This window comes from Symsagittifera roscoffensis, chromosome 2 (genome assembly GCF_963678635.1).
Source record: "Symsagittifera roscoffensis chromosome 2, txSymRosc1.1, whole genome shotgun sequence".
Taxonomy (NCBI): Eukaryota; Metazoa; Xenacoelomorpha; order Acoela; family Convolutidae; genus Symsagittifera; species Symsagittifera roscoffensis.
In genome coordinates this window covers 81,209,322-81,221,481 of record NC_087063.1, presented here as the reverse complement: position 1 = coordinate 81,221,481, position 12,160 = coordinate 81,209,322, and the positions used below count along the sequence as shown (strand labels likewise).

The window sequence follows — 12,160 nt, the reverse complement described above, 5'->3', positions numbered from 1 at the left end:
AAATTTTTTAGAAAAACGAAGCTGTATTTAAAATGACTCTTGATCAAATTTTTTTCGAGTTACTTGTCTAAATCCAAATAGCTCTAATTTGCTACTATCGAATATTTCGTATAAATTTGTATTCCAAGCGTCAAACCAACCAAATATCTTTGGTAACATTCATATCAAAATTGTTTAACTGCAAGTATTCTATGTTTATATTTATAGTCAAGTGCTTTTGAGAAAAGGCTAATGTAATTTATGAATATTAATTTTAACTTAAAACTTTACAGCAAGAGTGAGTTTAAAATTCGTCCAATGGAATACTTAAAACGAAAAGCAAGTTTTTTCAAAATTGAAATCAAATAACTGTTTGTATTTAGTTAACAGCTTTCTAACCAAGTTTTTTCTCAATAGCTTTGAGTTGCAGCTTTTTCTCCAGACAAACTTTGTTTTGTACCACTTGACCAAATATGACAATTTTGGCGTGTTTTTTTGAAAAAAAATTTTCGGCAAAAATTTGTCGCAGTAAAATTTTTGCATCACCCTTTCTTAGTTTTCTCTTTAAAACAGAAAAAATTCGTCAGCTCAGCAGTTTTCAATAATAATTTAAAATTTACGAAGAACTTTTTTCGCATTATGAAAAAGTTTTCCTAATTGCTAAAGAAATTAACCATGGAGTTTTCAATGCCATGCTTGTTCACGTTTTTAAACAAGGCTTTTCAATCTCTATAGTCTGATGAGTATTCTGAATGGTTTGATTCTCCATTGAATGTTTGGGGCGTTTTTTCAAAATTTCAGTTAGCATTATTCATATAATTGTCACAAGTTATGATTTCAACAACAGATTCCAGAGAGTAAATCACTTGATAAATAGTTCAATTGAAGCAATTTTTGAGCTGCAATAAATTGATTCTCAAAATCTTTAGTACTTTCCCGCATTTTTTCTTTATCAAAAGAATTAAGAAAAATGAAATACGAAAACTGGAAAAAAATCTAGGGTTTATTTATTCATTCAAATTTATCAAAACGCGAAGCTCAAATAAGGCATATTTGATCAGAGTGTGTCCTCTTAGCAAGTTCTGAAAGATTACAACCAGCAAAAAATTACTTAAATAGTTCTATTTTCTGTTTGTTTCTTTAGTTCAATTACAAAGTTAGAGGTACGAATTATTTTAACTATTGTAAATATTGATTAATTAATGAGAATTTTGAGGACCTAGTTTGTACATCAAGACTCATTGAGGTAGGAAAATATTGATGAGTGGAGTGGGCAGCGAATAAGTGAGATTAGGGAGAAAAAAATACTCATAAACTTTTTTCAAATTTTCTAATTCAGTTCTGAAACGTTATTTACATTTTTTTCTCCTAATAATTTTTCAGAACTGGCTAGGAGCTCTGATGCAACTATTAGAAAAATCATTAGAGCTCTTTTCTTTCATATTGAAATTAGGGTAATTAATTTGTAAAACATTCCTCCTGCTCCTTGTTTCCGTGCCCTTCTCAACCCCCAGGGTTTTGAGGTGTTGGGATTAGAAAACATGAAAGATCGTTGGGTGGGGGTCGGGAGTAAAAACAATAAGTATACGAAGAGATAACAATCTTTTATTACTTTTGCCAAACTTGAATTCATTTATCCAGAAACATTACATTAATAATGAAAATAATGAAAATAATTTTTTCTCTGGAATGGCTGTTGAAGGAGCATTTCAGCTCATCGCCAACCGCCGTGGAATGTTAAAACAAGAAAGCAAACATGAAAGTGGGCTCCAATACAAAAATAAAGGTTTCATAAAAAAACTCAATATTTATAATGTAATTATTGCAAAAGTTTTGTAGAATTATTTTAAATTTAAATATTTCAAAAAAATATTCGTGGTGGAAAATTCAATTATTCTTTTTTTCCAGTTTAAGTTCTGAAACATCAATTCTCATTTTTAAGCTAATTATTACTCAAAGTAGAAAAAAAAGAATTTTGATGAAACATTCAAAAAATCATTCGAACATTTCTTAGCTACCCGGGTTGACCAAAAATGATTGTCCTACAATTTTCATATATGATAAAATGCTTATCAAACAATTTCGTAAAACTCAAAAGATACGGAAAAGGTTGAGAAAACTCTAAAATAAGCTTTTTTTTTTGTCTGGAAATTGTAGTATAAGCTTATTTTCATAAACCAAAAAGCTGATTTTTTTAAATTTTGTTTCTCAAAAATTTTGGAATGTGTTGGTGACCGAACACAAGTGACTAAACCCATGGTTTACTCAATACTAGAGTCAGTAAAGGGTTAATCGTCTGGCATTTAAAACGCATTTGAAACGACCGGAGTTGTGTAAGAGTTCTTTTCACAAATCATATACTGAAAACATCAAACTTTTAAATTTTGCTAAAAATTTTCAAAGGTGATTATTTTTAAAATTAGAATTTTCAAATTATCTGACATTGATCAAGGCATATCTAAATATGCCATACAAAAGAAAAAGGAGTTTTTAGCCTTAATTTTATTATTACCAGTTCGATCATTCTGTAAGAAGCCCAGGAAATGCCTTTCGTGTTTCACAACAAATATCTAAAGATTGAAGGCTAGCTTGCATTCTGTATAAGATGCTGAGTTTTGGTCGGTTACAGGTAATTGCGTTTGCTTCGAATTGACAGCAAATACAATTCACTGTGACAAACTTGGAAAACTACAATTGATAAATTGGTTACTCGGAATCCTGACGCAGACAAGCGGCATTTACTTTTCCTTGAGAATATTTGATAAAAGACGACACATGCTCCGCCCACTTAAGATAAACAACGTAAACAAAACTGACCATCAAAAGAAAATTCAATTTAGGGAGCTACAACGAATTCCTCAAATTCATTTGTGATAAGAAAACATCTGAGCCCATTTTTTGAATTCCTTCCTTCGCAAATTCTCAGAGAACCGTTTGTTGAAAAGATGTTCTTCAAGTCAAATCCTACTATAATTTGACCTGGAAAAAATTATTTGTGTCTGATGCTACTGATTTATTTATTATTTTAGTCTGAGTTATAGAATTACTTCTTTACCTTTCATGTACTCTATATTTTGAATACTTTCACCCTGTTTCGCGTAACTTTATCATCAAATCAGTTCCGCTGTTGACAGTTTTAGGGAGTTGTTGAAATACATATTCTATTTTTACTTTTTTAATATTTTTCGTCAATCAGACAAAAATTCACTTCTTTTCGTATTTCATACTGTTTTAATTTACCGCCTAATTCAAATTTGAGCTCATTTTTACCTTATTTTCTGGTTGCAACGCTCAGCTTCATTTGTGCCATTTGTAATGAATTTTTTCTGAAGTTACATACGAACAATTAGCATTTTGGTGTTTTGCCATACATACAATGTCGACTTGATTTGATTGTTTTCAGAAATCATACCCCTTTATTTTTAATTCATTCTTTTTACGACCAATTTTTGCATTTTATTGTACTATAATGGTACAAATTGTTTCGCTTTTTACCACCTGAAAAAAAGCTTTCACTTAAATTCAGTCCTTATTCTGATTTCACGCATTTTATGGCATAGGAGGTGTGGTTTTTTCTATTGAATGAATTTTTTCAAAATACTTTTGCGCTATTCAACAAAAAAAAACTACCACCAATTTTTCCTTCGTCAGTTTTTCAGCCTCTTTTTTTTCCACTTAGTTTTGCTAATTCTGTGTTTATCTTTGTTCTGGGATTGCGGAGCTCCGTTTAATTTGTTTTACGGTACTTTTAATCTTCTCTGGGTTGGAACTCCGGGAATTTGTCAGATTCCTTCGCATCGGCCAAAGCCAGTTGAGCTATCGAAAGCCCAAAAGGCCAAACTTCATCACTTGTGTTTCTAAAATCTATTCGGTTCTGCAACAAGTTATTTTCTTTTCATTACACTGTCTTAAATTAATTACAATATCTAAAATCGCCAATATTAAAAATAGTGATAAGACCAGTTTTGAAAAAAAAAGTTAGCAAATTTTTATAGGAAATTTGGTTTGGAGCTCCTCCGCTTTGTAAAACTGTGTGAAGAAATTTTACTTTTGAATTTTTTGTAAGCTTTAGACAAGAAAACTGCGGTTTTTGGCGTGCATGCCCTTTTAAAATAGTGTATAATTGTTTTTAAAGAAAACTTAGAAGTTATTGGCCAAAAAAGTGATAAAGTAGTAGGAGAAGGGGACAAGGGGGTTGCTTTGTGGGCTCACTTTTGAGTATGATGTACACCAAGCCAGATTTTGGAATGAAAAAGTTTTCTCTTTGGAGCAATAAAAAATGACCCCGAAAACACCAGCAAGTTTTTTGTCCCTTTTATTTATTTTATCGCCTATTATCAACAGGCGCCAGAAAAATTACAATTAATTTATTCAGTTTTATTCTCCTTCTGAGAATTTTATTGACAAGGTGTGAAACCTTAATCAGGTCAGCATTTGGGCTGTCTTCCTTGTTTCCTGTATCTTTGTCACAAATCGGAAATTTCTATTTGAACTTCCCCGGAGAACGGAAATTATTTGCATGCAACATCCGTGGTGTAACGTTAATACCCCTCACTTAGAACACCAAATGATAAAACTGAACTCAATGCCATAAAAAATGAACGTGCTTTCCCAAAAATCAAGTTCACTTTCTCAATTATTAATCTAGATTCATATTACCAAATCGTTTGTTCGATTGAGGGATTTATTCGGTTTTTGGCTTTGTTCTCACAATATTACCTTGTTGTGATGTTCGATTTAGGTTCAACGTGAAAGAAAATTAAAGAAGTATCACTTTTCAAAGATTTTTTCCCGTGATATCGATTTAATTTTGGCAGATTCACTTTGAAGGTGACATGAATTACCCGAAAACACCAGCATTTCTCACAATCTTTGATGTTATGTAAGTCCAAAAATTCCAGAGATCTGGCGTGAACACCAATAACTTGATCGAGATATAACTTATGAAAAATGATTGAAGCAGAACTATATCAAAAATATATTTCGATATTGGCTTCAAATATTTGCCGTTAAATGCATTCAGTTAATCGTGTGGAAAACTTATTGATGAAAACCTTTAATTAATTATTATCAGTAAAAACGATTCAACGAAGAAAAAAATCCCGCATCCTACAGTTCAACTCGAATTCTAGAGTCAGAAAAAAAACAATCCTCAAAATCTAATCATAAAATGACGCAGAATACTATTTCTTCTAAATTATTACAACCCATCAAACTGTGAACAACTTCATCAAAATTGGACCTTTATTCTGCTAACTTGGTTTATTCTGTGTCTTGCCTATTGAAAATGATTATTTCAGATATTCAGACGTTGGTCTCCTACGTGCTTTGAAAAAACATTACCCTCTAGAGAGCCAAAAATGGCTGGCATCGTTTATTTACCGACTATTTTTTTGTAGAATTAGTTTTCTAATACCAATAGATATCAAGTATTTATTGTTTATTGTCTTTTTGTAACCTATTAACAAACCCCCACCCCAGAAGCCTTGCCTGCGAGTCTTCTATCATATTTATTTCTGCATTACTCAACCCTTAGGTATAAGATCGCTTTGACTCTATCAGATCAGAGCAGCTATCCATTATCTCTGTTCCTTTATAAATTCACTCCCTCAAATCGGTCGCTTATCCAGCCTCGAACAAAACAACCCGTATTTTTTACCCCTCAAACAATAAGGTCCAAATCCTTGCCATTTACCGGATTATTACGTCTGCTGCCAGCTATTTTAGTCTATTTGATCTCAAATTTCCAATCCGTACCTCAAAATTTTACTCTAATTTGGTCTTTTATCTCTCAGTTTTGTCAGTTTTGTCTGGGGGGTACCGGGAAAAAAAATTGTTCAAATCATTTACCATGTTTTGACACAGATTGAAAAAAAAACAGTTCCGTTACAGAAAACTTACATAAAATCAGGAGCTAAAAATATTTTGGTTCACGCTTCGTATAACCTTATTATCCTTTTCTTTCTACTGACGAGGTTTCGAGGCTGTAAAATAAGTAGTCTCTTTTTCAACCTGGAGCGTCCAAGTCCTTTTTATCTTTTCTGAAGCATCTATTTTATTCAATTTCTGTCGAATCTTAGACTTTAGAAATGAGTGAAGAAGGCGTTTACGAGGAAGTAAGTTCAATCAATTAATCATATGTGGAACATTATGAAAAAAGTAAATTCCTTTTTAAAAGCGAAATTTTATTATGCTTTTATTTTCCAATTCTACATAATTGAGTTATCTTGCTTCTGGTGTTGTTTTTTGAGCTGTTGTACCTATTGATGTTTGCAATAAGGCGGTTTAACAATATAAAGATGTTTTATTGGCATTTTTCAGCGCCGCAGGCAAACTTTTGAATAAACAGTCGAAGAACGCCTTTTTTGAACATTTTTGTGAATGTTTTGATTTAGAAAAAAAGAATTGGGTACTTATCGGCGCCCCTTCAATCTTTCTAAATGGTGTAAAATAGTGTCTACGGCGTTAATAAAAAACCTTCATGGCTAGTCAGGCTGAAACTTTTGTCATAAAATCGTTCCAAAAAGAGGGACCCTTTGAACTTCGGCAACTAGCATTAGGGTTTCAGTCGCCCTAGCCCCCTCCAAGTGAGATTTAGCCATTTATAAAGAAAGCATGTTTCAGCTGGTTAAAAAGCTCATGTGTTTCATCCTATTTAATTTTCATCCAGGCAACCACAGATAGTGTCCCGCTGAACAATTTCGAAAATTTCAAAAAAAATTTAACTGAAAGAGATGTTTAAAAAAGTTATAAGTCAACAAAATTCTTTTTAAAATAAGAACTTTCTCGCTATAACTAGCATCATCAGGTATGTCCAATTTAAAGTCAAAGTATTTACAGTTAAAAAAAATTTACAATCAAAATGGTTAGTATTAATGCTTACGAGTATCTAAGAAAATTACATAATTATTCATACGATTTTTTGGAAATTTGGTTTTTGAAGATATTTCGTTCTCCAACACATGTCCGAAATTTTTTCTAATTATCTCACTTTATTGAAATTAATTCTAGGTTGAAATTATGTTTCACTCATTTTGTATGTTTTACTTCGAATCAAGCTGACATGCTCAATGTGAAACTAATATTTTAGTGTGAGCTCTCAGCTCCTGTACTCGTCACCCGTGTTCAGTTGCGGCTTGCTCTTATTTATATATAGGGCTTCCAATGTTATTAATTTATCAACGTCATTGATTTTGTCAATTAATCACCATTCAGAAGCCTTAGATTGTCCGCATCATTCTCCGAAATGCTGTCCTACTGGCTAATCATTCTTTTGATGCTCTGTTATCCGTTTGGTTAGATGTCGGCACGTTTGCCCATTATAGGTGGAACTACATCCATTACGCTGTCATTCAAAAACCACATGAGACTTCAGTTTGTAATCAAAAGTTGACGTTAAGCGACGGCAGGCAAGTTTTCATTTTGCGCGTTGTCAAAATGACCAATAGCGGGCTTGACCTTAGAATTTTTTCTTTCAATTTCAAACTTCAGTTTCCTCGATACTGTAAAACATCATTCTGTCAATTTTCTTGCGATTGGTTTCAGTTTTTGTTTTCTGTGAAGTTTTTGATGTTTCGTTTATGATTTTTCCAATACACTATTTACAATTTTTGATGTCCGGGATACTGGGTACTGATTTTTTTTCGAAATTTCCTCGTTAGTTTTTAACGCTTCGTCAAAATTTTTCTGTTAGTGGTACATCGAAACAACCTATGTATTGTTCCATCCAAAACGTTCTTTTTGTGCTGAACGGGAGCACAGCTATAAAAATTCAAAATAGTTACAGTATCCATTGGTTTTCGAAACCATTTTTTTGTGATCGCCTTTTGTAATTTTACTACAACGTTCATATCCAAAAAACAAATTCACCTTTCTCGTTGGCTTTTTTTACAGTATATTGGAAGTTTTTATGCAATGAAATCACTCTATAAACTAACATGTTTGAGTCCCATCTTACAGTACAAATAAAGTCGTCTACGTATCTTTCGAACAGTTTTGTTTCAATACTACAAGTTGAAATGTCTGGTAAACGCGACAAATTTTACAATACCATACTATATTACCAGTTTTTGGTATTTGTTGTTACTGGTGTTTTGACTTTTTGCATTAAACCAGTTTTCACATTTTTCACATTCAACACCTTTACTGTTCCAAACAAATTTTTACTGCATTTTGGACAATTTTCAAATTTTTTTTTGTTATTTGGTGAATGCCATCTTTTTCTTATCAAATATTCCTTCAAGCAATTGCATCCAAATATTAGCCAAAAATACTGCCAGGGATGCACCAATGGCTAACCCATCTTTCTATAAATACCATTTTTCATTGCTTTTGTATGAAACATCTTTTACGTTTAACTTAAGCAGCAATTCAAGAGTTGAACACTCAATATCTGGGGCGTAATCAGCTCTACACGATTTACGTGATTTACGTAAGGCAGATTCCGATAAGGGAGCGTTGGTGAACAAACTCTTAACGTCTAGTGAAACAATTTGTTCATTTTCGTCAAGTACTAGTTTTTCGAGTTTTTCTCGAGCGTCTACCGTAGATACTTCAATGTTTGCACCAAGAACCTTTTCAAAAAGGGAGTCAAAATTTTATTCAGCTAATGATAACTACCGTCAGGAATTGGTTGAACCGGACGGAGTGGTGTTTCATTTGTATGTATTTTAACCAAACCGTATAACCTAGCGAGGAGTTTTTTTTTCATTTCGAGTATGTTTATATCTTTTTCTACATTCCAGATCAAACTATCAGTGCCCTTTTCATTCTCTGTAAACTGTAAGCAATTCAAAATTTCTTGTTGTTTTTTGTCAGAAGTATGTTTTTTCATGACACAAAATCGATTGCCTTTATCAAAAAAATACGGCAAAAAAATCTTTTCATTTCAAATATTTCACCACGCTTGAAAGTGCACAATCAATTGATATTTCTTTGATGTTGCTTGCTAAAAACTTTGCTGAGTCTTCTATTTCACATACTTTCACCCCTCTATTTCATTCTCGCTCAGGTTTTTTTTTAAATTGTCAATATCAGCTGGAAAATGAATTTCATTAAGCATATCCTGAATGGGACGTTTTGGACCATACGAAAAAATTTCGCTATCAAAAAATGGCAATTTAAAATCATCTAATGTTTCATTGAAATGTCAGTATTTTGTAAAGGTTTAACCTGAAAATTTGACAATTTTAGCAATTTAGCGTTCATTTAGTTTTCGTTTGTTACAGAAAATGTGCTGAGCTTTCGACCTAAATTAAAAACCACCGATGGCACCCACTTTTTATCTATTTCAACAAACGATAACTATTTCATCATTGTTTTTTAGTTCATGCTTCATTAGTCCTTTTCTGAAAACTTAGCACAGCTTGCTCAGAGAAATGATCAGTTCATGGAACACGGAACTCGAAAAAATCGAAAATAATATCATCATTCAAGAAGCATTTATCGAAAAAAAACTGGACAAATGCCATTCTCATGTTTTTAGAAGTTTCACAAGTTGCAACAGAGGTCGCCAATCATCAGTTTTCTTGCGTAACCATATTCAAGTTAGAATTGGCGCAGCAGTTAGAGCCATGGTTTGAAAGAATATCACAACAAAGGACAACTCAGCAACTCTGACAAATTGCCTCTGTTTCTCCAGATGCCGTCAGGGGTGTGCAGCTCCAGTTTCATAGCTTGGTGCAGTTCACGGTAGTGCTTCACCGCCCAGCTGTAATGCTGCTTTCATCTGGAGATGACGTGTTTTTTAACTTGATTTACAAGGCAGCCTGTCCCGAGTAATGTTTTCCCTGACAGAAGACAATTGCTTTGAATCAGTGTTGATTTTCCTTAAAGTAGCTGCACAATTCTTCCAGGTCGCAAGCACGGTGATTCGATCGATGTTTCATGATGCTGTTGTTTATGGTATCATGCCAAATTTTTAAATCTCTTCTATGGTTCAAAGTTATGCTCGATTCTATCAAATATCGACCGTTTTTCAGCCGCAGTTTGACGTAAGGACTTAGGTTTAGTTCAGGTATCGCATTAATATTTGGTAAGATTTCCGTCTTAGTTTCATAGTTGTGGTGTTTAAGGCATCAAACAGGGAGTTTGCCGCTAAAATTTTCCTTTTGTTCTAAAAATTCTTGATTTATAAGAACCAATTTTATTCTGCCTCCTGATGGGCTTTTGGTATTCGTAATTGACTTCAGAGATTGTTTAATATAGTTATAGAGCTAAAAAGAGAGTCAAACATGATTGATCGTGTCAGGATCTAGCCTAGATAATTGTCACAGCTACTTAAGATATCTGAACCAGTTTAGCATGTTTTTTGTGCGATTGCTTCCCTCTCAATTAATATCAATTAAAAATTGATGTTTTGCCAAGAGCAAATCGATAATTGGACTAATTAGCTTGCCTAACCCCGGATTGACCTTCATAGACCAAATATGCTAACCAAACAATTCCATAAACCAAGTCTCTGAAAAAAAATACTAGTCTTACAAATTTCAAACATTTTAAAAAAATGGTGTCATCAGTTTTCGAAGAATTTTTTTCTTGTTTTGGCTTAAAACTTGGTGTATCCCACTAAATAAAGAAGAAAAACTTTTTGTCAAAGAAAAAGCGAATCATACAATTTCCATATATGGAAATTTTATAACAATTATTTTTTTGATGGCGACAACAAAAATTGATCTAAGTAAATTTGAAAATATCCCAAATACTTTTTTTTTCAACCGCAAGTCTAATTTTGTACTCAAACAATTTTAAAAAATTTGAAAAAATTGATTGCATGCAAAATTTATTTTTTTTTGAATACATAACGCAGTCCTGGATACACTAATTTTAGAATTTTTTTTGCTTTTCGCTATCAACTTTTTTCAAAATTGCAGAAAACTCTTATTTTTTGTATGGCATGTTCATGTATGTTTTATGTCTTGACCAAAGTCTCAAAGTTAAAAATCAAATTTAAAAAGTAATCAAAGTTGAAAATTTAATGAAGCCGTTGTTTGATCTACTTTGAGTAACCAAATTTTTGTCACTTGTGTTCGGTTACCAACACAACCAAGAAATTTTGAGATATTAAAGTATCAAAAATCATTAATTTGGTTTAGAGAAAAATGCTAGTCATACAATTTCTATATATAGAAAAAATCACTAATCATAGTCATTCTTTGCAATTTTTTGTACTTATGGAGTTGCATGAAAAGTGTATGATTAGCATTTTTCCATATATGAAAATTGTATCATTTTCGGTCAACCCGGGACCTCAATTTGGAAAGACTTCTGAGCCCGCTTAATTTGCCGCTTACGCTAAGCGTTAAAAGAAAAATGGTCTTAATCGCGAATTGATTTTCCTAATTTAGAAAATTTCCAACCTTCATAAATTTACGAAAAAAGATAATCTGAGAGCTTTTTGAAGCTTGAGATCATGGTTTTAATAAAATTTCTGATTGTAAATCTAAATTTCCCCTCATGCGTTTTAAAAACTAATGTGAACCAAAAACCTTGCCCTAATTTAAATTTGAACAATTTCTGAACCAGATTCAACCAGCACCTATATTAACAGCACGAAATCTATCGCACGTTATTGTCTCAAATTGGCGAAAATGACATTTTTGAACGCCTATATTTTTTAAAGCACTTTTCTGGATCTCATTTTTATGAAACAATTTTGTGATTTTTGGATTTTTTGGGTGAAAAACTCATCCTGGACTACGTTATAAACACAAAAAGTCAAATTTTGAGCACAAAAGCAAGTTGGCAACCAAAACAGGAATTAAAAATTTTTACCTCAAATTTGTGTTATTGGTTTATGAAAAGATGCATATCGCACAATTGTCATATATGAAATCTATATGATAAGGACTTTTTCCGACCGAAATTAAAATTATGTTTTTGATTGTTAAAAAGCCCTCTATCTTGGATATAATTAATTAAATCTACTTAAAGTTACCCAGACACGTTATTCGGTGGTTTTTGAAAGAAAAATTTTTTATGACAAAATTATTATCTTATAACTTTTATTTATGAATATTGTATGACAAGCATTTTTTTTATCGAAAATTTTAAATCACTTTTTTAATAAGCAGAAGGCTTCAAAAGAGGCAAATAGACCAAAAATTTTCATTAAAAACTTTTAAAGCCCTTTTACATTTTGAAGGAATTTTATAGATTTTATATCAAATGTTTATCAAATGGT

General features: G+C 32.1%; 1 protein-coding gene across 3 annotated transcripts in view; it reads left to right on the top strand.

Moving 5' to 3' along the window:
• LOC134840621 (kalirin-like) overlaps positions 1–12,160 on the top strand; it is a 54,307-nt gene that overhangs the window by 21,042 nt on the left and 21,105 nt on the right. Inside the window, exon 1 of one of the 3 annotated variants that reach the window (XM_063856558.1) lies at positions 5,461–6,095. The exons of the other annotated variants lie outside the window; for them this stretch is intronic. Coding sequence (XP_063712628.1) covers positions 6,069–6,095 — 27 coding nt within the window. The 5' untranslated portion in view covers positions 5,461–6,068. Of the gene's footprint in view, positions 1–5,460; positions 6,096–12,160 lie in introns of those variants that run through there. 3 annotated transcript variants of the gene reach the window in all.